General features: G+C 48.0%; 1 protein-coding gene across 1 annotated transcript in view; it reads left to right on the plus strand.

The window, feature by feature from the left end:
• The first annotated feature begins 9,510 nt into the window (after positions 1 to 9,510).
• NAA15 (N-alpha-acetyltransferase 15, NatA auxiliary subunit) overlaps positions 9,511 to 27,267 on the plus strand; it is a 102,221-nt gene continuing 84,464 nt past the window's right edge. Inside the window, exon 1 of the mRNA XM_073572116.1 lies at positions 9,511 to 9,799. Within this exon, the coding sequence (XP_073428217.1) occupies positions 9,746 to 9,799 (54 nt within the window). The 5' untranslated portion in view covers positions 9,511 to 9,745. The remainder of the gene's footprint in view (positions 9,800 to 27,267) is intronic.

A 27,267-nucleotide genomic window follows, 5' to 3' on the forward strand; every position in this document is an offset into this window, starting at 1 on the left:
GCGATTCTTTATAGTGGTGTGAACCCGGCCAGTCTGCCAGTGCGAGCAATAACCGGTCCGCACGCGATTCTTTATAGTGGTGTGAACCCGGCCACAGTCTGACAGTGCGAGCAATAACCGGTCCGCACGCGATTCTTTATAGTGGTGTGAACCCGGCCAGTCTGCCAGTGCGAGCAATAACCGGTCCGCACGCGATTCTTTATAGTGGTGTGAACCCGGCCACAGTCTGACAGTGCGAGCAATAACCGGTCCGCACGCGATTCTTTATAGTGGTGTGAACCCGGCCAGTCTGCCAGTGCGAGCAATAACCGGTCCGCACGCGATTCTTTATAGTGGTGTGAACCCGGCCACAGTCTGACAGTGCGAGCAATAACCGGTCCGCACGCGATTCTTTATAGTGGTGTGAACCCGGCCACAGTCTGACAGTGCGAGCAATAACCGGTCCGCACGCGATTCTTTATAGTGGTGTGAACCCGGCCACAGTCTGACAGTGCGAGCAATAACCGGTCCGCACGCGATTCTTTATAGTGGTGTGAACCCGGCCACAGTCTGACAGTGCGAGCAATAACCGGTCCGCACGCGATTCTTTATAGTGGTGTGAACCCGGCCACAGTCTGACAGTGCGAGCAATAACCGGTCCGCACGCGATTCTTTATAGTGGTGTGAACCCGGCCACAGTCTGACAGTGCGAGCAATAACCGGTCCGCACGCGATTCTTTATAGTGGTGTGAACCCGGCCACAGTCTGACAGTGCGAGCAATAACCGGTCCGCACGCGATTCTTTATAGTGGTGTGAACCCGGCCACAGTCTGACAGTGCGAGCAATAACCGGTCCGCACGCGATTCTTTATAGTGGTGTGAACCCGGCCAGTCTGAAAGTGCGAGCAATAACCGGTCCGCACGCGATTCTTTATAGTGGTGTGAACCCGGCCACAGTCTGACAGTGCGAGCAATAACCGGTCCGCACGCGATTCTTTATAGTGGTGTGAACCCGGCCACAGTCTGACAGTGCGAGCAATAACCGGTCCGCACGCGATTCTGTATAGTCGTGTGAACCCGGCCAGTCTGCCAGTGCGAGCAATAACCGGTCCGCACGCGATTCTTTATAGTGGTGTGAACCCGGCCACAGTCTGACAGTGCGAGCAATAACCGGTCCGCACGCGATTCTTTATAGTGGTGTGAACCCGGCCACAGTCTGACAGTGCGAGCAATAACCGGTCCGCACGCGATTCTTTATAGTGGTGTGAACCCGGCCACAGTCTGACAGTGCGAGCAATAACCGGTCCGCACGCGATTCTTTATAGTGGTGTGAACCCGGCCACAGTCTGACAGTGCGAGCAATAACCGGTCCGCACGCGATTCTTTATAGTGGTGTGAACCTGGCCACAGTCTGACAGTGCGAGCAATAACCGGTCCGCACGCGATTCTTTATAGTGGTGTGAACCCGGCCACAGTCTGACAGTGCGAGCAATAACCGGTCCGCACGCGATTCTTTATAGTGGTGTGAACCCGGCCAGTCTGCCAGTGCGAGCAATAACCGGTCCGCACGCGATTCTTTATAGTGGTGTGAACCCGGCCACAGTCTGACAGTGCGAGCAATAACCGGTCCGCACGCGATTCTTTATAGTGGTGTGAACCCGGCCACAGTCTGACAGTGCGAGCAATAACCGGTCCGCACGCGATTCTTTATAGTGGTGTGAACCCGGCCACAGTCTGACAGTGCGAGCAATAACCGGTCCGCACGCGATTCTTTATAGTGGTGTGAACCCGGCCACAGTCTGACAGTGCGAGCAATAACCGGTCCGCACGCGATTCTTTATAGTGGTGTGAACCCGGCCACAGTCTGACAGTGCGAGCAATAACCGGTCCGCACGCGATTCTTTATAGTGGTGTGAACCCGGCCACAGTCTGACAGTGCGAGCAATAACCGGTCCGCACGCGATTCTTTATAGTGGTGTGAACCCGGCCACAGTCTGACAGTGCGAGCAATAACCGGTCCGCACGCGATTCTTTATAGTGGTGTGAACCCGGCCACAGTCTGACAGTGCGAGCAATAACCGGTCCGCACGCGATTCTTTATAGTGGTGTGAACCCGGCCACAGTCTGACAGTGCGAGCAATAACCGGTCCGCACGCGATTCTTTATAGTGGTGTGAACCCGGCCACAGTCTGACAGTGCGAGCAATAACCGGTCCGCACGCGATTCTTTATAGTGGTGTGAACCCGGCCACAGTCTGACAGTGCGAGCAATAACCGGTCCGCACGCGATTCTTTATAGTGGTGTGAACCCGGCCACAGTCTGACAGTGCGAGCAATAACCGGTCCACACGCGATTCTTTATAGTCGTGTGAACCCGGCCACAGTCTGACAGTGCGAGCAATAACCGGTCCGCACGCGATTCTTTATAGTGGTGTGAACCCGGCCACAGTCTGACAGTGCGAGCAATAACCGGTCCGCACGCGATTCTTTATAGTGGTGTGAACCCGGCCACAGTCTGACAGTGCGAGCAATAACCGGTCCGCACGCGATTCTTTATAGTGGTGTGAACCCGGCCACAGTCTGAAAGTGCGAGCAATAACCGGTCCGCACGCGATTCTTTATAGTGGTGTGAACCCGGCCACAGTCTGACAGTGCGAGCAATAACCGGTCCGCACGCGATTCTTTATAGTGGTGTGAACCCGGCCACAGTCTGACAGTGCGAGCAATAACCGGTCCGCACGCGATTCTTTATAGTGGTGTGAACCCGGCCACAGTCTGACAGTGCGAGCAATAACCCGTCCGCACGCGATTCTTTATAGTGGTGTGAACCCGGCCACAGTCTGACAGTGCGAGCAATAACCGGTCCGCACGCGATTCTTTATAGTGGTGTGAACCCGGCCACAGTCTGACAGTGCGAGCAATAACCGGTCCGCACGCGATTCTTTATAGTGGTGTGAACCCGGCCACAGTCTGACAGTGCGAGCAATAACCGGTCCGCACGCGATTCTTTATAGTGGTGTGAACCCGGCCACAGTCTGACAGTGCGAGCAATAACCGGTCCGCACGCGATTCTTTATAGTGGTGTGAACCCGGCCACAGTCTGACAGTGCGAGCAATAACCGGTCCGCACGCGATTCTTTATAGTGGTGTGAACCCGGCCACAGTCTGACAGTGCGAGCAATAACCGGTCCGCACGCGATTCTTTATAGTGGTGTGAACCCGGCCACAGTCTGACAGTGCGAGCAATAACCGGTCCGCACGCGATTCTTTATAGTGGTGTGAACCCGGCCACAGTCTGACAGTGCGAGCAATAACCGGTCCGCACGCGATTCTTTATAGTGGTGTGAACCCGGCCACAGTCTGACAGTGCGAGCAATAACCGGTCCGCACGCGATTCTTTATAGTGGTGTGAACCCGGCCACAGTCTGACAGTGCGAGCAATAACCGGTCCGCACGCGATTCTTTATAGTGGTGTGAACCCGGCCACAGTCTGACAGTGCGAGCAATAACCGGTCCGCACGCGATTCTGTATAGTCGTGTGAACCCGGCCAGTCTGCCAGTGCGAGCAATAACCGGTCCGCACACGATTCTTTATAGTGGTGTGAACCCGGCCACAGTCTGACAGTGCGAGCAATAACCGGTCCACACGCGATTCTTTATAGTGGTGTGAACCCGGCCACAGTCTGACAGTGCGAGCAATAACCGGTCCGCACGCGATTCTTTATAGTGGTGTGAACCCGGCCACAGTCTGACAGTGCGAGCAATAACCGGTCCGCACGCGATTCTTTATAGTGGTGTGAACCCGGCCACAGTCTGACAGTGCGAGCAATAACCGGTCCGCACGCGATTCTTTATAGTGGTGTGAACCCGGCCACAGTCTGACAGTGCGAGCAATAACCGGTCCGCACGCGATTCTTTATAGTGGTGTGAACCCGGCCACAGTCTGACAGTGCGAGCAATAACCGGTCCGCACGCGATTCTTTATAGTGGTGTGAACCCGGCCACAGTCTGACAGTGCGAGCAATAACCGGTCCGCACGCGATTCTTTATAGTGGTGTGAACCCGGCCACAGTCTGACAGTGCGAGCAATAACCGGTCCGCACGCGATTCTTTATAGTGGTGTGAACCCGGCCACAGTCTGCGAGTGCGAGCAATAACCGGTCCGCACGCGATTCTTTATAGTGGTGTGAACCCGGCCACAGTCTGACAGTGCGAGCAATAACCGGTCCGCACGCGATTCTTTATAGTGGTGTGAACCCGGCCACAGTCTGACAGTGCGAGCAATAACCGGTCCGCACGCGATTCTTTATAGTGGTGTGAACCCGGCCACAGTCTGACAGTGCGAGCAATAACCGGTCCGCACGCGATTCTTTATAGTGGTGTGAACCCGGCCACAGTCTGACAGTGCGAGCAATAACCGGTCCGCACGCGATTCTTTATAGTGGTGTGAACCCGGCCACAGTCTGACAGTGCGAGCAATAACCGGTCCGCACGCGATTCTGTATAGTCGTGTGAACCCGGCCAGTCTGCCAGTGCGAGCAATAACCGGTCCGCACGCGATTCTTTATAGTGGTGTGAACCCGGCCACAGTCTGACAGTGCGAGCAATAACCGGTCCGCACGCGATTCTTTATAGTGGTGTGAACCCGGCCACAGTCTGACAGTGCGAGCAATAACCGGTCCGCACGCGATTCTTTATAGTGGTGTGAACCCGGCCACAGTCTGACAGTGCGAGCAATAACCGGTCCGCACGCGATTCTTTATAGTGGTGTGAACCCGGCCACAGTCTGACAGTGCGAGCAATAACCGGTCCGCACGCGATTCTTTATAGTGGTGTGAACCTGGCCACAGTCTGACAGTGCGAGCAATAACCGGTCCGCACGCGATTCTTTATAGTGGTGTGAACCCGGCCACAGTCTGACAGTGCGAGCAATAACCGGTCCGCACGCGATTCTTTATAGTGGTGTGAACCCGGCCAGTCTGCCAGTGCGAGCAATAACCGGTCCGCACGCGATTCTTTATAGTGGTGTGAACCCGGCCACAGTCTGACAGTGCGAGCAATAACCGGTCCGCACGCGATTCTTTATAGTGGTGTGAACCCGGCCACAGTCTGACAGTGCGAGCAATAACCGGTCCGCACGCGATTCTTTATAGTGGTGTGAACCCGGCCACAGTCTGACAGTGCGAGCAATAACCGGTCCGCACGCGATTCTTTATAGTGGTGTGAACCCGGCCACAGTCTGACAGTGCGAGCAATAACCGGTCCGCACGCGATTCTTTATAGTGGTGTGAACCCGGCCACAGTCTGACAGTGCGAGCAATAACCGGTCCGCACGCGATTCTTTATAGTGGTGTGAACCCGGCCACAGTCTGCGAGTGCGAGCAATAACCGGTCCGCACGCGATTCTTTATAGTGGTGTGAACCCGGCCACAGTCTGACAGTGCGAGCAATAACCGGTCCGCACGCGATTCTTTATAGTGGTGTGAACCCGGCCACAGTCTGACAGTGCGAGCAATAACCGGTCCGCACGCGATTCTTTATAGTGGTGTGAACCCGGCCACAGTCTGACAGTGCGAGCAATAACCGGTCCGCACGCGATTCTTTATAGTGGTGTGAACCCGGCCACAGTCTGACAGTGCGAGCAATAACCGGTCCGCACGCGATTCTTTATAGTGGTGTGAACCCGGCCACAGTCTGACAGTGCGAGCAATAACCGGTCCGCACGCGATTCTTTATAGTGGTGTGAACCCGGCCACAGTCTGACAGTGCGAGCAATAACCGGTCCGCACGCGATTCTGTATAGTCGTGTGAACCCGGCCAGTCTGCCAGTGCGAGCAATAACCGGTCCGCACACGATTCTTTATAGTGGTGTGAACCCGGCCACAGTCTGACAGTGCGAGCAATAACCGGTCCACACGCGATTCTTTATAGTGGTGTTAACCCGGCCACAGTCTGACAGTGCGAGCAATAACCGGTCCGCACGCGATTCTTTATAGTGGTGTGAACCCGGCCACAGTCTGACAGTGCGAGCAATAACCGGTCCGCACGCGATTCTTTATAGTGGTGTGAACCCGGCCAGTCTGCCAGTGCGAGCAATAACCGGTCCGCACGCGATTCTTTATAGTGGTGTGAACCCGGCCACAGTCTGACAGTGCGAGCAATAACCGGTCCGCACGCGATTCTTTATAGTGGTGTGAACCCGGCCACAGTCTGACAGTGCGAGCAATAACCGGTCCGCATGCGATTCTTTATAGTGGTGTGAACCCGGCCACAGTCTGACAGTGCGAGCAATAACCGGTCCGCACGCGATTCTTTATAGTGGTGTGAACCCGGCCACAGTCTTGACAGTGCGAGCAATAACCGGTCCGCACGCGATTCTTTATAGTGGTGTGAACCTGGCCATAGTCTGACAGTGCGAGCAATAACCGGTCCGCACGCGATTCTTTATAGTGGTGTGAACCCGGCCACAGTCTGACAGTGCGAGCAATAACCGGTCCGCACGCGATTCTTTATAGTGGTGTGAACCCGGCCAGTCTGCCAGTGCGAGCAATAACCGGTCCGCACGCGATTCTTTATAGTGGTGTGAACCCGGCCACAGTCTGACAGTGCGAGCAATAACCGGTCCGCACGCGATTCTTTATAGTGGTGTGAACCCGGCCACAGTCTGACAGTGCGAGCAATAACCGGTCCGCACGCGATTCTTTATAGTGGTGTGAACCCGGCCACAGTCTGACAGTGCGAGCAATAACCGGTCCGCACGCGATTCTTTATAGTGGTGTGAACCCGGCCACAGTCTGACAGTGCGAGCAATAACCGGTCCGCACGCGATTCTTTATAGTGGTGTGAACCCGGCCACAGTCTGACAGTGCGAGCAATAACCGGTCCGCACGCGATTCTTTATAGTGGTGTGAACCCGGCCACAGTCTGACAGTGCGAGCAATAACCGGTCCGCACGCGATTCTTTATAGTGGTGTGAACCCGGCCACAGTCTGACAGTGCGAGCAATAACCGGTCCGCACGCGATTCTTTATAGTGGTGTGAACCCGGCCACAGTCTGACAGTGCGAGCAATAACCGGTCCGCACGCGATTCTTTATAGTGGTGTGAACCCGGCCACAGTCTGACAGTGCGAGCAATAACCGGTCCGCACGCGATTCTTTATAGTGGTGTGAACCCGGCCAGTCTGAAAGTGCGAGCAATAACCGGTCCGCACGCGATTCTTTATAGTGGTGTGAACCCGGCCACAGTCTGACAGTGCGAGCAATAACCGGTCCGCACGCGATTCTTTATAGTGGTGTGAACCCGGCCACAGTCTGACAGTGCGAGCAATAACCGGTCCGCACGCGATTCTGTATAGTCGTGTGAACCCGGCCAGTCTGCCAGTGCGAGCAATAACCGGTCCGCACGCGATTCTTTATAGTGGTGTGAACCCGGCCACAGTCTGACAGTGCGAGCAATAACCGGTCCGCACGCGATTCTTTATAGTGGTGTGAACCCGGCCACAGTCTGACAGTGCGAGCAATAACCGGTCCGCACGCGATTCTTTATAGTGGTGTGAACCCGGCCACAGTCTGACAGTGCGAGCAATAACCGGTCCGCACGCGATTCTTTATAGTGGTGTGAACCCGGCCACAGTCTGACAGTGCGAGCAATAACCGGTCCGCACGCGATTCTTTATAGTGGTGTGAACCTGGCCACAGTCTGACAGTGCGAGCAATAACCGGTCCGCACGCGATTCTTTATAGTGGTGTGAACCCGGCCACAGTCTGACAGTGCGAGCAATAACCGGTCCGCACGCGATTCTTTATAGTGGTGTGAACCCGGCCAGTCTGCCAGTGCGAGCAATAACCGGTCCGCACGCGATTCTTTATAGTGGTGTGAACCCGGCCACAGTCTGACAGTGCGAGCAATAACCGGTCCGCACGCGATTCTTTATAGTGGTGTGAACCCGGCCACAGTCTGACAGTGCGAGCAATAACCGGTCCGCACGCGATTCTTTATAGTGGTGTGAACCCGGCCACAGTCTGACAGTGCGAGCAATAACCGGTCCGCACGCGATTCTTTATAGTGGTGTGAACCCGGCCACAGTCTGACAGTGCGAGCAATAACCGGTCCGCACGCGATTCTTTATAGTGGTGTGAACCCGGCCACAGTCTGACAGTGCGAGCAATAACCGGTCCGCACGCGATTCTTTATAGTGGTGTGAACCCGGCCACAGTCTGACAGTGCGAGCAATAACCGGTCCGCACGCGATTCTTTATAGTGGTGTGAACCTGGCCACAGTCTGACAGTGCGAGCAATAACCGGTCCGCACGCGATTCTTTATAGTGGTGTGAACCCGGCCACAGTCTGACAGTGCGAGCAATAACCGGTCCGCACGCGATTCTTTATAGTGGTGTGAACCCGGCCAGTCTGCCAGTGCGAGCAATAACCGGTCCGCACGCGATTCTTTATAGTGGTGTGAACCCGGCCACAGTCTGACAGTGCGAGCAATAACCGGTCCGCACGCGATTCTTTATAGTGGTGTGAACCCGGCCACAGTCTGACAGTGCGAGCAATAACCGGTCCGCACGCGATTCTTTATAGTGGTGTGAACCCGGCCACAGTCTGACAGTGCGAGCAATAACCGGTCCGCACGCGATTCTTTATAGTGGTGTGAACCCGGCCACAGTCTGACAGTGCGAGCAATAACCGGTCCGCACGCGATTCTTTATAGTGGTGTGAACCCGGCCACAGTCTGACAGTGCGAGCAATAACCGGTCCGCACGCGATTCTTTATAGTGGTGTGAACCCGGCCACAGTCTGACAGTGCGAGCAATAACCGGTCCGCACGCGATTCTTTATAGTGGTGTGAACCTGGCCACAGTCTGACAGTGCGAGCAATAACCGGTCCGCACGCGATTCTTTATAGTGGTGTGAACCCGGCCACAGTCTGACAGTGCGAGCAATAACCGGTCCGCACGCGATTCTTTATAGTGGTGTGAACCCGGCCAGTCTGCCAGTGCGAGCAATAACCGGTCCGCACGCGATTCTTTATAGTGGTGTGAACCCGGCCACAGTCTGACAGTGCGAGCAATAACCGGTCCGCACGCGATTCTTTATAGTGGTGTGAACCCGGCCACAGTCTGACAGTGCGAGCAATAACCGGTCCGCACGCGATTCTTTATAGTGGTGTGAACCCGGCCACAGTCTGACAGTGCGAGCAATAACCGGTCCGCACGCGATTCTTTATAGTGGTGTGAACCCGGCCACAGTCTGACAGTGCGAGCAATAACCGGTCCGCACGCGATTCTTTATAGTGGTGTGAACCCGGCCACAGTCTGACAGTGCGAGCAATAACCGGTCCACACGCGATTCTTTATAGTGGTGTGAACCTGGCCAACATGGGTCATTTTTCTAGGGAAGAAGAGGGGACCGTGCTGTGCCAGCAATTACCAGTCCGCACACGTGCGCCACCGGCCCGGGAGTGTGGTGTGGGAGTGGCTAGGTGCAGCGGAAGTGGCGGGTCACGGCGCAGGCGCGGACCTCCCTGTGACCCGGGAAGCCGTCCCTCCTCCTTCCGCCATTTTGGTCTCTGCTTCTTGTCGGGTCTGTTCTGTTACCACGTGAACTACTCGGCCGGGGCCCTGACGGCTGGGGCGGAGGAGAGGAAGCAGCCGGACCGGGAACTGCTGTCTAGTCCCAGGCGCCCACCGTGAGTCCCCGGTGTAGGACAGGAGGAGCGGACGCTGTACGAGTCCGTGTGGACGGGTGAGGAGCGGCCGCGAAATGCCGAGTGTCAGCCTCCCGCCCAAGGAGAACGCGCTGTTCAAGAGGATCCTGGTGAGCAGGGGCTATGTGCGCGTGGAGTAGGAGCTGCCATTACCGGCCCGTCCTGCCCAGCGGCCTGTGCTCGGCCTCACTGACGGCTGCCTGCTGCACAGTGTGCGGGCTGCCCACTGCCAGGCATTGTCAGCGGTGACATCCCGTCTACAGCACGTGACTCCGAGCCCAGCGATTGGCTGGACATGAGATGACTGCTGCAGCCAATCAGTGATGGCAGAGACCACAGTACCCAGTGATTGGCTGCAGCTGTCATCACATCTACAGCCAGTAATTGATGGCAGAGACCATAGGCCTGCTGTTTGACTCTAGATGTGATGACACAAGACCGTTAAGCCTAGGGATTGGCTGCAGCCGTCATCATGTACACAGCCAATCATTGATGGCAGAGACCAGTGATTGTATACAGCAGTCATTACGTCTACAGCCAATCACTGGTCTCTGCCGTCAGTGATTGGCTGCAGCGGTCATCACATCTGCAGCCAATCTGATGGCAGAGCCCAGTGATTGGCTGTAGATATGATGACACGACCATCGAGCCCAGTGATCAACTGTATATATGATGACTGCTGCAGCCAATCAGTGATGGCAGAGACCACAGTACCCAGTGATTGGCTGCAGCTGTCATCACATCTACAGCCAATCATTGATGGCAGAGACCATAGACCTGCTGTTTGACTAGATGTGATGGCACAAGACCGTTGACTAGCGATTGGCTGCAGCCGTCATCAAGTGCACAGCCAATCATTGATGGCAGAGACCAGTGACTGTATAAAGCAGTCATTACATCTACAGCTAATCACTGGTCTCTGCCGTCAGTGATTGGCTGCAGCGGTCATCACATCTGCAGCCAGTCTGATGGCAGAGCCCAGTGATTGGCTGTAGATATGATGACACAAGACCATCGAGCCCAGTGATCAACTGTATATATGATGACTGCTGCAGCCAATGAGTGATGGCAGAGACCATAGAGCCCATTGATTGGCTGTACATATGATGATACAAGACCATCGAGCCCAGTGATCAGCTGTACATATGATGACTGCTGCAGCCAATCAGTGATGGCAGAGACCATAGAGCCCATTGATTGGCTGTACATATGATGATACAAGACCATCGAGCCCAGTGATCAGCTGTACATATGATGACTGCTGCAGCCTGTAAATAAGGGGCAGGAGCTGCAGTAATTAATACTTTATTTATCACAACTGATTTTATGTAGACTGAGGGCCCGGCAGATGATTGTTCGTCCATGTGATATGAGAACATCTTGAATCTGACTATGAGAGGCCCACATACAAGCAGCGGCCTGTTCTGGCTCAGGCCTGCACCACTATGTCCATGTGCCCTACTAGACCTTAGCCATACATAGTGCTGGGTGATCATGGTGTGACACTGACTGTAGCCATGTAATAGCCCTCAACTCTACCCTCAGCATGAACTCCTCGATCAGGTTGTCATGGGAACACAGGATGCCCAATTCTTATTACTGTTAATAGGGAAGGGTCGCCCCTCTGTACGTTAGATTGTGTCGAATCCTCACGCTGGAGCGATACTTGGCTAGTCTTAGTTCTGATCCACTGTTGGTGAACATGCGGCCTTTGTGTGGCCCAGGCCATGTAGGGAGCTCATCATGTTGTATACTGGTTTCGAATAAAGGATAAAGTCTTTTTATATATAGCATTGACTCTAGTTCTCTCTTTTTTGCCATATTGAGTCGCTATTTTTGCAATGCCTTTATTATATGGGGTGCAGATATTGCACCAAAATATATTATAACATGATGACTTGGAGGAATTTTGTATTTTTCATTACGACTTGGTACTGGTGTTCAGTGAGGAGCTGTCATTTTTGTGTAACACTAATAGCAGCCCACCCTCTCCACTTGAGTGATTGTAAGACCCCCTTTCCTGTATTATAAAGTTTATTGTCGTGTTACATATTTCCCATAGATGTGTAATACATGGTTAATGCATGCCCGTCATTCACACATTGGAAAATAAAAAACTGTTAGTTCAGTGATCTTTCACCGCTGCCGCTTGTCTTCGGCCATGCTGTGTATACACTATATAGATTCCAGAAGTAGAGTAAGCACCGCTCCTATAGGCCAAGTATACTGACTCCGTGCACAGATACGGATACATACGCGGGCTAAGAGTATATGTACTCAGATTTTTTACGTTTTCTGTACATTTCCATTCACCAGATGGGGGCCAGCCGAGTGCCCTTTTGGCCTCCGTCTCCTTAGTGTGCATCTGCATTTAAATCTGCAGGAAAGCGCAGCAGACTCAGTTTTTTTTCCCATGAGCCTATGTATAGAAAAGCATTGGGATATGTGTATTTACATCGGGTTCCCATTGTGGACAAATGTCGTATATGCTCAGTTTTTATGGTCCCACAACAAGCTTTTTGTGTGTTTTTGACGCTGTGTATTATTGCTGCATCAAAAGCTCCGTGTCTTAGGGTATGTGCCCACGATCCGGAGTTGCTGCGGGGTTGAGGCTTGCAACTTATGGAGTGTCAAACCCGCAGCGGCTAGATGTTACAGCATAGTGGATGGGATTTCAAAACCGCAGCATGTCCATTTACTAGCGTCTCCGCAACATAAATTTCACACATAGAGTTTATTGAACACGGTGAATCCGCACGGTTCAGTGAACATATGTGGATTCACCTGCGTTCAATAGCCGGCAGCGCTCTGGACACAGCGGACATGTGCTGCGTCCAAAGCGCTGCTACTTCCTGATCGTGGGCACCCGGTCTTACAGTTCGAGCAAAGTGGATGGGAGTTATAGAAATCTCACACCCACTGCACTTCTTTTTAACACTGCATAAACTGACCTGCGGTGTGTTTTTCAAATCCACAAGATTGTAAGTTTCTCTAGCTGGTACACTGATTTTCTTCTGTGCAGATTTCCCCATAAAACTAACATTAGATGCAGAAACGTGTGTCTTTAGTGTGGTTCCGTGGCGGAAACGCATCAAAAGTGCATGTAATCTGCACCTAAGTGTGCCAATAAAGTTTTGTCAAAGTAAAAAAAACAGTATCAAAAACAAAGCAGCTTTATTTAAAGCATGACATGCCAAACAGAGACAAAAACACAGCATCAAAAATGCAATAAAAACACAATGATAAAAGGCAAAGTAACCTAATTTAAATATTAGGTGCAGAAATTCTGCAATATCAAAAACACAGCAAAAGCTCATTGTAGGAACGTAGTCTACAGTGTCTGAGACTTATCCCAGTAGATGCCAGCCCCAGTGATAACATCTGTCACATATCAGTCCCTGGCCCAGTAGGGGCCGGTGGCACACACAAGCCTAGGGCCATTTTACCCATGAGTACATCACAGTTGTCGTTTTTCTAGAATTTTGAGGAAATATGTGATTCCTCTTTTTGTTTTATTTATTGGAGATGCAAATTGATGAAACTTTCTGGGGTACTTTGATGGCTGCCCAGCTGTCTTAGTTTCAGTACTTGTCCGTTCTACTCCCTGATTTTTGTCGTAGATGGGAGCTCCTGTGCCTGCACATTACCAGTGATGTGTATGGAAAGTGCTATTGGCTACAGTTCAATACCATTATGGCTACTATGGACAAGGTGGCTGGCTAATGACCTGAGCCAAATAGCTGTGGAGGACCTGTGACCAGGGCAGAAGTGGCTAGTGTTTGCTTTTATTTTACACCCGGTTGTTGAGTATTTTTTTGCTCACTGGATATGATGCTGAGTGGCCTGTGAGGCGTGCCTCCAGAGAACCCACAAGGTGCACCCCCACCCCCGTGCCCGAAAATCTGTGAGCCATGCCCCATTGTCAAGACCACATTATAAAAAGTATCTCTGGAACTGTATGGTAGATTTGAGAAAAATTAACCCTGCACCCTCAGGGCAACAGAGGGTATAAAATAAGAGTAAACACTGGCCACTTTTGACCTTTTTGTGACAGGTTGTTTTTATTGCATGCCACTTGTCACATGCAGACACCAAACCAGGGAGAATTCCCTATTTATGTCAGCAACAATCTGGAAAAATTATGATATAATTACAAAATGTAATTAATTTAGATGTAAAACAACTTTTTTGGGGGTCGGACAGCCCTTTCTAATGCTCGTTGTTCCTGAGATTTGCCATGTGCAATTCAGACTTGTGAGTGGATTCTCTGTTGGCAGCGGGTTACAATCAGTTACCAAGAGACTGCATGGAGTGCGGTCAGTGCCCGCACTACTTCTCCTATTAGAGGGGCTGTCTGTATACAGCCGTATAGAGCGTGGCCCCACAGTATTTGTATGAATGTAATGTCCTGATGTTGGATATGACCGACTTATTGGGCCCATGTCCTGCAGTCACCGCTGTAGTATTACTAGGGCTGAACACAACATGGACATTGTCCTTTTCTTTTGCACAGTAAAGTAGGTTCCTGGAGTGGGGCGTATTATTTGAGGGGACCCTGGGTCTCTTGTATCCTTCCCCCACCAAATAACAAGGATGCAGTGTGAGATTAGTACAGTGCCTTGTGCTGCTAGCAGGCTGTGGCCCTTATTCATCGCGGGTTGGCACTCTCCGTGAGCCTGAGCACATTATGCTTCCTGCTCATGTACCTCTCATGGGAGGCAGAAACAAGCCTCAAGTGTTACAGCAGCTGGGATAATGCTGGCTCAGCATCTTCTGCATCCACCCACATAGTAAATTGTATCTCTGCATTATCCACATGTACAGGTATGCCAGGTATGAACTGCTTGGGACTTTTTTTTTCTGCCCAATCTTTTCTTCCTGATATACTTTTTAAGGGTGTGTGCACACGGTGCGGATTATTCTGCAGTTCTGCAGCAGATTTGGCCCTGCTGAACTACAGGTGATATACAGTACCTTTTAAGGCTATGTAAAGCAAAAACCGCTGTGCACATGCTGCAGAATTTTCCGTGCAGATTTGGTGCGGATTTAAAACTACAGCATGTCACTTTTGTGCAGATCTGCTGCAGTTTTACATCTGCTCCAGTATAGAACTCCGCAGGTGGAAAACCCGTACAAAAACTGCACTAAATCTGCAGGTAAAACGCAGGTCATTTTACCTGCAGATTTAGCAAAATCTGCGTGGAAAATTCCACAGCAGACTCTGTAACGTGTGCACACAGCCAAATTTTTTTTTTCTTCCCTTTAAGGCTATGTGCACACTCTGCGGATTGGCCTGCGGTTTATCATTTCTACAATGGAGGAGATGGTAAACCGCAGCAGAATCCGCAGAAAAGAATTGACATGCGGTTTTGAATCCGCAGAAAGAAATGACATGTCAATTCTTTTCTGCGGATTCTGCTGCGGTTTACCATCTCCTCCATTGTAGAGATGATAAACCACAGGTAAAACCGCAGGTCATTTATACCTGCAGGTTTACCTGCGGTTCCGCAGATAAAAAATCCGTAGACCAATCCGCAGCGTGTGCACATAGCCTTAAAGGGAAGAAAAAAAAGTTGGCTGTGCGCACACGTTGCAGATTCTGCTGTGGAATTTTCCGTGCAGATTTTGCTAAATCTGCAGGTAAAATGATCTGCGGTTTATCATCTCTACAATGGAGGAGATGGTAAACCGCAGCAGAATCCGCAAAAAAGAATTGACATGTCATTTCTTTCTGTGGATTCAAAACCGCAGCTTTTCTGCAGTTAAAAATCCGCAGCATGTGCACTGCAGAATGTAAATCACATAGATTTACATGCTACTGTACACTGTCTGCAGTACTACTGCGGCCAAAAACGCAGCAGAACTGCAGCAAAAACCGCAGCGTGTGCACATAGCCTTACCTGTAATGATGTTTCATGTTTTTATTCTTACTATGCAATGATTTCTGTTCATAACCATTTAGTATCATGTTATAAAAATTTGTATGTGTGTGTGTGTGTGTGTGTGTGTGTGTGTGTGTGTGTAATCTCTCTGTTCACCCCAGCAGTGGCAGGGTGCTGCATAAATTAGATAAAGTATACACTTAACTCACAGGCTGGTGCCATTTGTTCGTTCTCAACCCCGTGTCTTCCTCTGGTCTCCTAACTTAATCAAGCAATTCCATTATGTTTTCTATTCATTAAATGTGTGTATATATGGGCTTGCAATTTGGTGTGAGTGTATTGATATTCTCACCTGTTGCTGCTTTCTCCGAGATCCAGCTCCTTTCTGCTCCTCTTCTCGGTGACGTCACTGCTCTGCAGACTCTCCTGGTCACACTGGGCTCTGGTGACTTGGTGAGTGGCTTTTACAATGCAAGTCTATGGACCGTCAGAACAAGGCTCCATAGATTACATTTTAATGGTCAGGTGGCTGTATTATTCGCGCAAGGGTCACATCGCAATCCTTGGATTGATCTCTGAAGGGAAGTAGCACGTTTGACTTTTTAACACAAAAATGGCTGAAATCGAGAGCGGATGCCATGTCGCCTTTGGAGAGCCCCTGATGTGCCTAAATAGTGACAACTCCCGAACACTCAAGGATTTTTTTCCAGGGGTATAGGGAGCATTTCAAACCCACAGGTAATATACAGAATTTGTTAACATTGGTTCGTCGTATTAAACATTTTCATTTTTTCCTGAAAATGTTGTTTTAACCTCAAATTTGTAATTTTCTCAATGTGTAATAGGAGAAAATGGACCCCAAAATTTTTTGGGCAATTTGTCCCGAACGCGACTATGCCCCATATATGGTCAAAAACTTCTGCTTGTGAACATGGCACGGCTAGGAAAGGAAAGAGCGCTATTTGCCTGGGATAGATTGTGAGTGCAATGTTGCAGTTACAGAGCCCCTGAGATGTGAAAACAGCAGAAACCCCCCCACACTAGTGACCCCATTTTTGAAACTAGGCCCTCAAAGAATTCATCTGGGGGGGTGTAGTGAGTATTTTGAACCTATAGGTGCCTCAGAATATTATAAACTTGAGATGTGGAAATATAAGATTTTAGTGGTAAAAATGTAGTTTTTGTATTTGCTGTAAATTTGTCAGGTACACGAGGGTTAATACGTGAAACTAGACCCCACAATTGATAGCGCAATTTCTCCCGAATGCGGTGCTGCTACATATGTCATCAGAAATTACTGTTGGGCCACACGTCAGAGCTGAGAAGGCTTTTGGGGCACAGATTTTGCTAGAGTAGTATACGGGCGATATTTGCTGAGCCCCGAAGGTGCCAGAACAGCAGAAAAAAAGCAAGTGACCCCATTGTAGAAACTGCAGTGACTGTTTAGTAATATCCACGCCAGGATTTTTTTCTGGAGAAATGCAAATCTGCCAGTTTAGTACCCAAACATTGTGCCCTCATACAGTGTAGCGCCACATTGTGCCCAGCTTGTGCCTCTAGCAATACGCACCCATAAATTAAGTGCCTTCTCTCCCTTACAATAATGCCAAACATGTGGCCGCTTACGGTGGTTTAGGCACAGTGGGGCTCAGGGGATTTGGGAGCACAGAATTCTCTGGATTTTATTTGAGGGGGTGAGAGCCATGTTATTTTTCCAGTGTCTTTGTTCTACTAGTAATGTAGGAGCCCCCTATAGTTCCAGTGACAGATGATGGACTTGATTGGGGCTGGTTTTGTTTGGGATAATTTAAGGTTTTTATTAGCAACATTTTGGGATACATAATAATTTTCAATTGTTTCCAGAATAAGGCTGGATCACATTCTTGTGTTCTACGCTGAGCACTTGCCTTGGGGTTTCCATGTAAACCAGGGGTCTCAAATTCGGCAGAGTAAGAAAAAAAAAATAAAAAAAAAAATTGAGCTGGGGGTTCCTTTCAAACTTAATTCACCCTTTATACGCGCGGCTTCGCTCCGTACACCTCGTACACACAGGGCTCCATACACCTCTTACACACACGGCTCTGCTCCATACACCTCGTACACACTGCTCCGCTCCAAACACCTCGTACACACAGGGCTCCGTACACCTTGTACACACACGGCTCTGCTCCATACACCTTGTACACACAGGGCTCTGCTCTATCCACCCTGTAAACCCCTCCTGACCCCACGCATAAACTTACCTTCATCCAGTACCATGACAACCAGCACACAGACAGCAGCGTCCATCCTGCACACACTGAGGCCCCTGATCATGTGACCCCTGACTCCTCCCCCTCCTGTGACCTCATCACTGGTCCTGTGCAGTGTGTGCACACAGAACAGGCAATGCCATCGCCGCTCCTGAATGCGTGCCTTCTCCCTGCCTCAGGGAGTGAGACATGTGGTGCACTGCGGGCCGCAGATGCCTGCCTCAGGGGCCGCGTGTTTGAGACCCCTGATGTAAACCCTACAAAAAATGCGTTTCCGACTGAAAACCCCAATGGAACCACTCACCATATTGAGGCAGATGGAGACACTTCGTACTAAGTTTGGCATCCATCTTTTTAGGCGTGCACAGATCTGTGGCCGCCCACATTTATGCACTAAAGTAACGCCTATAAAAAGTGACATCTCCAGAACAGAGAACAGTCAAAAGTGACTCCATCTGCCTGATAAATGAGTGGTTCTGTCCAGGGTTTTGTCTGAATCATGGTTTTGGGGAATTTACTCAGAAACCCAGATGTAAGAAATCAGCGGAGAGCTCAGGATAAATGTGAGCAGGGCATTTATTCTGATTTTTGGGAGGTAGAATTAACAAATAAACAGCAGTACAAGAATAGTTCTTTTTATTTTTGCACAGTTCACTGTGCGGTATAAGTGATCAGGTGGATTTATTCTTTCAAGTCGGTTAATTACAGCGATAACAGGGTTTTTTTTTTTTTTTTAGATTTTGCCCAGAAAAATAATTTTTATTTAAAAAAAAAAGTACAGAGCTGTATGAGGGCTTATTTTTTGCAGAACGAGCTCCAGATTTTTTTGGTACCGTTTTGGCGCTCCGTTTTGGATATTTTTTGATAGCTTTTTATTCAGGTTTTTCAGACACAGAATGAACGAAAGCCAGCAATTCAGTTATTGTTTTTATTTTAAATAATTTTTTGTGCCATTCACCATTCGGTAAAAGTGATAAGACCGATTTGTTCATCGGGTCGGTACGATTACAGCGATACCAGATTTATATATATTTTTTTTTGTTTGTTTTTTTTATGCTTTGCTATTTTTACACACTGAAACAATATTTTAGCAAGATGAATTTGTTTTTGCATTATCATATTCTGAGTGCTGTAAATTTTTTTTATTCTTTGCCGAATGAGCCGTATTATAGCTTGTTGTTTTTTTTTTTTTTTTTTTCGAGATGGGTTGGCATTTTCAGTTGCACCATTTGTTTTTTTACATATGACTTTTTTATAGCTTTGCATGCACTCTTTTTTTGAGTCAGTATGATGAAAAAGCAACATTTTTGGCGTGATTTTTTTAAATTTTTTTTTACGGCGTTCACCAAACAGAATACATAACGTGCCAGTTTTATAGAATGGGTAGTTAGGGATGCGGTGATACGAATTTTGTGTACGCATGTTTGTTTAGTTTTATCAGAAACACTACTTTTTGAGTGGCAAAATGGATTTTTGTTCTTTGTGACCCCCTTGCAACATCTTAAATGCAGCTGTCGCAGTTGTCAGCGGTATTTAAGGGGTTAATCGACCCCGATCGGTTGCAAACCGGCTGGGGACGATACTGCAAGGTGTCAGCTGTCATGTACAGCTGACACCCGCAGAAATCGCCACCGCTGGGTGACGCTATTCCCTTAATCCCCATCACTGTTTTAAAACGGCAGTGAGGGAATAAGTACCCTTAACCTCTTTGCGACCGCCCACAGTAGATAAACGTTGGCGCTTGCTGGGCTTTGTGCAGCGCCGACGTTTATCTACTGTCGGCGGTTTTGTGCCCCCCGGGACCCCCTCATACCTTATAACGCGGGGATCCCGGTGCACAATGCATGCTGGGACCCCCGACGTCATCGAGACCTGATTGGTTCAGGTCCTGATGACGTCGCGTCACAGCAGCCAATGAGAGAGCTCGCTGGGAAAGCTGCTTGTTTCCCGGCGATCTCCCTCATAACGCGACTTCTCCTCTGAGCTCATGCTGACAGATAAGCAGAGGTGAAGCAGCGTTACAGTGTGACTAGATCGCTGCCTGGCACAGCTGATCGCTGCCTGGCACAGCTGTGTCAGGCAGCGATCTTGTCACACAGTAACGCTGCTTCTCCTCTGATCATCTGTCAGTGTGAGATCAGAGGAGAAGTGGCGTTACTATGTGCCGGGCAGCGATCTTGTCACATAATAACGCTGCTTCTCCTCTGATCATCTGCCAGTGTGAGATCAGAGGAGAAGTGGTGTTACTATGAGTCAAAAATACAAAAAATAAAAAACACAAAAATAAAAAAAAAAGTAAAGAAAAAAAACAGGTAGGCAGGCTAGGGTTAGGGCTAGGGTTAGGGCTAGGGTTGGAATTCGAATTGGGGGTTTCCACTGTTTAGGTACATCAGGGGCTCTGTAAATGCAATATGACGCCCGCAGACCATTCCATCAAAGTCTGCATTCAAGAACGTCACTACTTCCCTTACGAGCCCCACCGTGTGCCCAAACAGTGGTCCCCCCCCCACATGTGGGGTACCAGCGTACTCAGGACAAATTGGACAACAACTCTTAGGGTCCAATTTCTCCTGTTACCCTTGTGAAAATAAAAATTGGGAGCTAAAAGATCATTTTTGTGGAAAAAAAATGATTTTTTTATTTGCACGGCTCTACATTATAAACTTTAGTGAAACACTTGGGGGTTCAAAGTGCTCACCACACATCTAGATAAGTTCCTTGGGGGGGTCTAGTTTCCAAAAAGGGGTCACTTGTGGAGGATTTCCACTGTTTAGGCACATCAGGGGCTCTCCAAATGCGACATGACACCCGCAGACCATTCCATCAAAGTCTGCATTCCAAAACGTCACTACTTCCCTTCCGATCCCCACCGTGTGCCCAAACAGTAGTTTTCTTCCACATATGGGGTACCAGTGTACTCGGGACAAATTGGACAACAACTTTTGGGGTCCAATTTCTCCTGTTACCCTTGTGAAAATAAAAAATTGGGGGCTAAAAGATCATGTTTGTGGAACAAAAATGGTTTTTTATTTTCATGGCTCTACGTTATAAACTTCTGTGAAGCACTTGGAGGTTCAAAGTGCTCACGACACATCTAGATAAGTTCTTTAAGGGGTCTAGTTTCCAAAATGGGGTCACTTGTGGGGGTTTCCACTGTTTAGGCACATTAGGGGCTCTCCAAATGCGACATGGCGTCCTATCTCAATTCCAGCCAATTCTGCATTGAAAAAGTCAAACGGCACTCCTTCCTTTCTGAGCTCTGCCGTGTGCTCAAACAGTGGTTTAGCCCCACATACGGGGTATCGGCGTATTTGGGAGAAATTGCACAAAAAATTTTGTGGTTCATTTTCTGTTTTTACACTTGTGAAAATAAAAAAAATGGTTCTGAAGTAAAATGTTTGTGAAAAAAAGTTAAATGTTTATTTTTTCCTTCCACATTCCATTCATTCATGTGAAGCACCTGAAGGGTTAATAAACTTCTTGAATGTGGTTTTGAGTACATTGAGAGGTGCAGTTTTTAGAATGGTGTCACTTTTGGGTATTTTCTGTCATATTGACCCCCCAAACTCACTTCAAATGTGAGGTGGTCCCTAAAAAAAATGGTGTTGTAAAAATGAGAAATCGCTGGTCAACTTTTAACCCTTATAACTTCCAAAAAAAAAAAAAATTATGTTTCCAAAATTGTGCAGATGTAAAGTAGACATGTGGGAAATGTTATTTATTAACTATTTTGTGCGATATCACTCTCTGATTTAAGGGCATAAAAATTAAAAGTTTGAAAATTGCAAAATTTTCAAAATTTTTGCCAAATTTCGATTTTTTTTAACATATAAGCGCAGTTCATATCTAAGAAATTTTACCACTATCCTGAAGTACAATATGTCATGAGAAAACAATGTGAGAATCAGCAGGATCCGTTGAAGCGTTCTAGAGTTATGGCCTCATAAAGTGACACTGGTCAGAATTGAAAAAATTGGCCTGGTCACGAAGGCAAAAACAGGCTCAGGCGCGAAAGGGTTAATGACCACTGTTATGTGTATCGGCGGTCGTTAAGGGGTTAAAAAAAATCTTACGTGACCGCTGCAGCCTTCACAATATCAGCCAAGCAAAAGAACAGTGTGTGATAAGTTTAGATTTCTTTTATTATGCAAACCCCTGGAACGCTTAAAGGAGTTGTCCACTACTAGGACAACCCCTTCTTAAGCTAAATGTTCGGCCCTGATAAAATAATAAAGTCTATATTCGACTCCTGCGCTGTTCCCGCAGTGTCTGCTTGCGGTGTTGTGACTCGTGTCCCCGGAGCCTAATCAGTGCCAGCGTCACTGTCCCAGCTTACGTATGGATTGGACTTGAAGAGGAAGTCCAGGCTGAAGCTGATCTCTGGCTTCTCTTCATGTTCAATCTATACATAAGCGGGGACAGTGACGCTGGCGCTAATTAGGCGCCAGGGTCATGGGTCACAAGACTGCACAAGGAGACTGTGGGAACGGCACGGGAGGTGAATATAGGCTTTATTACTTTATCGGGGCCAAACATTTAATTCAAGAAAAGGTTGTTCTAGGAGTAAATAAATAGCGTTAGTGCTTGAAAATAACAGAGGGTACTTGGTTAATATAATTTTGGATTAAAAAAAAGCTTAGAGCAATCCACTACATCACGATGACCCTATTCAAGACGGTCCTAACCTCTAGTGTTAAAACCCATCCATATGTCAATTGACATAAATGTGCACAAGGGCCGAGACCCCAGTTTCTGATCTAGGTCTAGGTTCAGTCTGTCACAAGGGCAGATGGATGGCTGGGCACCACCATCCAATAGAAATTTAAGGGATCAGTTCTGGTATCAGTTTCTACGAACACATATACAGATGTAGGTATACAGCATATCTATGTCATATAGATAGAGTTGCACACTGCTGTCACAGGCATGTGGTGTTTGCCAGAAATGTCCCACATCCTATGTACCTCACCTCGTAGCAGTCGGATGCAACATGGTGTCCTAGGGGCTGTATGATACGAATATGCAGGACACAACAATTGAACTAATGTCCTGGGAACACCTCAGCTTTGGCACCGGGTATCCTTAATGGAGCGCAGCACTTGCGGTAATATATGGAGCCGGGTCTTGTGGACTGTATTTTTAACCCTCCACCTGTTTTCTCGTTGGTCTCCACTTACCCCGTCTGTGGTCCATTCAACTACAGTTGTGTTCAAAAGTATTGACACCCCTGCAATTCTGTCAGATAATACTCAGTTTCTTCCTGAAAATGATTGCAAACACATTCTTTGGTATTATTATCTTCATTTAATTTGTCTTAAATGAAAAAACACAAAAAAAATTGTCCTAAAGCCAAATTGGATATAATTCCACACCAAACATAAGAGGGTGGACAAAAGTATTGGCACTGTTCGAAAAATCATGTGATGCTTCTCTAATTTGTGTAATTAACAGCACCTGTAACTTACCTGTGGCGCCTAACAGGTGTTGGCAATAACTAAATCACACTTGCAGCCAGTTGACATGGAGTAAAGTTGACTCAACCTCTGTCCTGTGTCCTTGTGTGTACCACATTGAGCATGGAGAAAAGAAAGAAGACCAAAGAACTGTCTGAGGACTTGAGAAACCAAATTGTGAGGAAGCATGAGCAATCTCAAGGCTACAAGTCCATCTCCAAAGACCTGAATGTTCCTGTGTCTACCGTGCGCAGTGTCATCAAGAAGTTTAAAGCCCATGGCACTGTGGCTAACCTCCCTAGATGTGGACGGAAAAGAAAAATTGGCAAGAGATTTCAACGCAAGATTGTGCGGATGTTGGATAAAGAACCTCAACTAACATCCAAACAAGTTCAAGCTGCCCTGCAGTCCGAGGGTGCAACAGTGTCAACCCGTACTATCCGTCGGCGTCTGAATGAAAAGGGACTGTATGGTAGGAGACCCAGGAAGACCCCACTTCTTACCCCGAGACATAAAAAAGCCAGACTGGAGTTTGCCAAAACTTGCCTGAAAAAGCCTAAAACATTTTGGAAGAATGTTCTCTGGTCAGATGAGACAAAAGTAGAGCTTTTTGGGCAAAGGCATCAACATAGAGTTTACTGGCGAAAAAAAGAGGCATTCAAAGAAAAGAACACGGTCCCTACAGTCAAACATGGTGGAGGTTCCCTGATGTTTTGGGGTTGCTTTGCTGCCTCTGGCACTGGACTACTTGACCGTGTGCATGGCATTATGAAGTCAGAAGACTACCAACAAATTTTGCAGCATAATGTAGGGCCCAGTGTGAGAAAGCTCGGTCTCCCTCAGAGGTAATGGGTCTTCCAGCAGGACAATGACCCAAAATACACTTCAAAAAGCACTAGAAAATGGTTTGAGAGAAAGCACTGGAGACTGCTAAGGTGGCCAGCAATGAGTCCAGACCTGAATCCCATAGAACACCTGTGGAGAGATCTAAAAATGGCAGTTTGGAGAAGGCACCCTTCAAATATCAGGGACCTGGAGCAGTTTGCCAAAGAAGAATGGTCTAAAATTCCAGCAGAGCATTGTAAGAAACTCATTGATGGTTACCGGAAGCGGTTGGTCGCAGTTATTTTGCCTAAAGGTTGTGCAACCAAGTAGTAGGCTGAGGGTGCCAATACTTCTGTCTGGCCCATTTTTGGAGTTTTGTGTGAAATGATCAATGTTTTGCTTTTTGCTTCATTCTCTTTTGTGTTTTTTCATTTAAGACAAATGAAGATAATAATACCAAAGAATTTGTGTTTGCAATCATTTTCAGGAAGAAACAGTATTATCTGACAGAATTGCAGGGGTGTCAATACTTTTGGCCACAACTGTATGTGCAAAACTTTTTATGTAAATGTTTTATATTCTTCACATTACCTGTAATGCACATAAAATAATGTAAAATGAATTGTTAAGACTATCAGGATAGGATTTTTTTTTTTTTAAGAGTGCACTGTTGTGAGAGGGGAATGCTTCATAGTTGCATATGATGTGATTTTATATAGCTGATGCTGAGAAAAGCTTCAAGGGCAAGCTATTCTGTTATCACAGCAGAAAGCAAGAAGTCTGCCGCCCACTCTCCATTGAGATGATAGATCTCACTGCGCTGTTTACTTGCTGCATGCGATACAGTAGGGAGTCATGTGCTGCCCAAGGTGAAATCTTTCTCATCTTGTGCATTCTGCAGTGAGCTATAGGATTGCCCCCTGGAATACAGTTTTTCTTCAGGCCACTCTTAAATGGCCAAAACACATGTACTAAACAAGCCGTGGTATAGGTGTACAGAAACATGGCTCCCAAAATCACGCACCTGTTGACAAAAGGGAAACTAGATCACTGGAAAACTTTTGTTCTTTACATTCAAAAAATGCATATACAAGGTCTAATGAAAAGGACAAGCTCGATTAGTTTTCAGAGCTGCTTGAAAACTGGCCTGACCACCGAAACTAGGGCTGTGGAAGTCGGTAAGCAAAACCTCTGACTCCTCAATTTCCCTGACCCCAACTCCACAGCACTGGTCAGTACTGAGCATGTGCATAAAGTGCATAGAATCGTAGAGTTGGAAGGGACCTCCTGTGCCATCTGGTCCAACCCCCTGCTCAAAGCAGGATTCCCTAAATCATCCCAGTCAGATGTCTGTCCAGCCTCTGTTTGAAGACTTCCATTGAAGGAGAACTCACCACTTCTCGTGGCAGCCTGTTCCACTCATTGATCACTCTAACTGTCAAAAAGTTTTTTCTAATATCTAATCTGTGTCTCCTCCCATTCAGTTTCATCCCATTGCTTCTAGTCTTTCCTTGTGCAAATGAGAATAAAGTTGATCCTTCTACAATGTGACAGCCCTTTAGATATTTGTAGACAGCTATTAAGTCTCCTCTCAGTCTTCTCTTTTGCAAACTAAACATTCCCAAATCCTGCAACCTTTCCTCATAAGACAGGGTTTGCAGACCGGTCACCATTCTGGTCGCTCTTTTCTGAACTTGCTCCAGTTTGTTGATGTCTTTTTTAAAATGTGGTGCCCAAAACTGGACACAATATTCCAGATGAGGTCTGACCAAAGAGGAGTAGAGGGAAATAATGACTTCACGTGATCTAGACTGTATGCTTCTGTTAATGCATCCTAGAATTGCATTTGCCTTTTTTGCTGCTGCATCACACTGTTGACTCATATTCAGTCTGTGATCTATTAGTATACCCAAGTCTTTTTCACATGTGCTGTCACTTAGCCCTATTCCTCCCATTCTGTATATGCTTTTTTCATTTTTATTGCCCAGATGTAGTACTTTGCATTTCTCCCTGTTAAAAACCATTCTGTTAGTTGCTGCCCACTTCTCCAGTTTATTTATATCTTTTTGAATCCTCTCTCTCTCTTCTCTAGTATTAGCTATCCCTCCTAGCTTTGTGTCATCAGCAAATTTAATTAGTTTACCCTCAATTCCTTCATCTAAATCGTTGATAAAGATGTTGAACAATACAGGGCCCAGGACAGAGCCCTGTGGTACCCCACTTGAAACATTCTTCCAACTGGATGTGCAGCCATTTACGACCACTGTTTGGGTCCGATCACTAAGCCAGTTATGAATCCACCTAACAGTTGCCTTGTCCATTCCATACTTAGTCATTTTTTCAATAAGGATTGTATGAGAGACTTTGTCAAATGCTTTGCTGAAGTCAAGATATACTATATCTACAGCATTTCCTTGATCCACCCAATCAGTGTAGCCGTCATAGAAGGAAATTAAGTTAGTCTGACATGACTTATTAGTTACAAACCCATGCTGACTGTTTAATCACTTCATTCTTATCCAGGTATTGACATACATGTTGTTTAATAATTTGTTCAAAGATCTTTCCTGGTATAGAAGTCAGATTCATCGGCCTATAGTTGCCTGGGTCCACCTTCTTCCCCTTTTTGAAGATAGGAACAACATTTGCTCTTCTCCAGTCTTCTGGCACTGCAGCACAGATTCATCTCAGCTAACAGCCGAGATCAGGAACAGGACAGACATTTCCCTGACTCCCGACCCCACAGCACTGGTCACTACTGAGCATGTACATAAAGTGCAGCACAGATTCCTCTCTACTAAAGGCTGTGATCAGGAACAGAACAGACATAGGACATTTCCCTGACTCCTGACCCCACAGCACTGGTCACTACTGAGCATGTGCATAAAGTGCAGCACAGATTCATCTCACATAACAGCCGAGATCAGGGACAGAACAGACATTTATAGGACATTTCCCCTATTCCCGACTCCACAGCACTGGTCACTACTGAGCATGTACATAAAGTGCAGCACAGATTCATCTCTACTAAAGGCTGAGATCAGGAACAGAACAGACATTTATAGGACTTTTCATAACTTTCCCAAATTATTATAAAAACATTTACAGCACATCCTGCATTCTACTACTGTATCCAATTTTTTAGATTTATTTTTGGTATCAGTCC

Source organism: Dendrobates tinctorius, unplaced genomic scaffold, assembly GCF_039654945.1.
Source record: "Dendrobates tinctorius isolate UK_male_01 unplaced genomic scaffold, ASM3965494v1 ptg000030l, whole genome shotgun sequence".
In the NCBI taxonomy this organism is placed as follows: domain Eukaryota; kingdom Metazoa; phylum Chordata; class Amphibia; order Anura; family Dendrobatidae; genus Dendrobates; species Dendrobates tinctorius.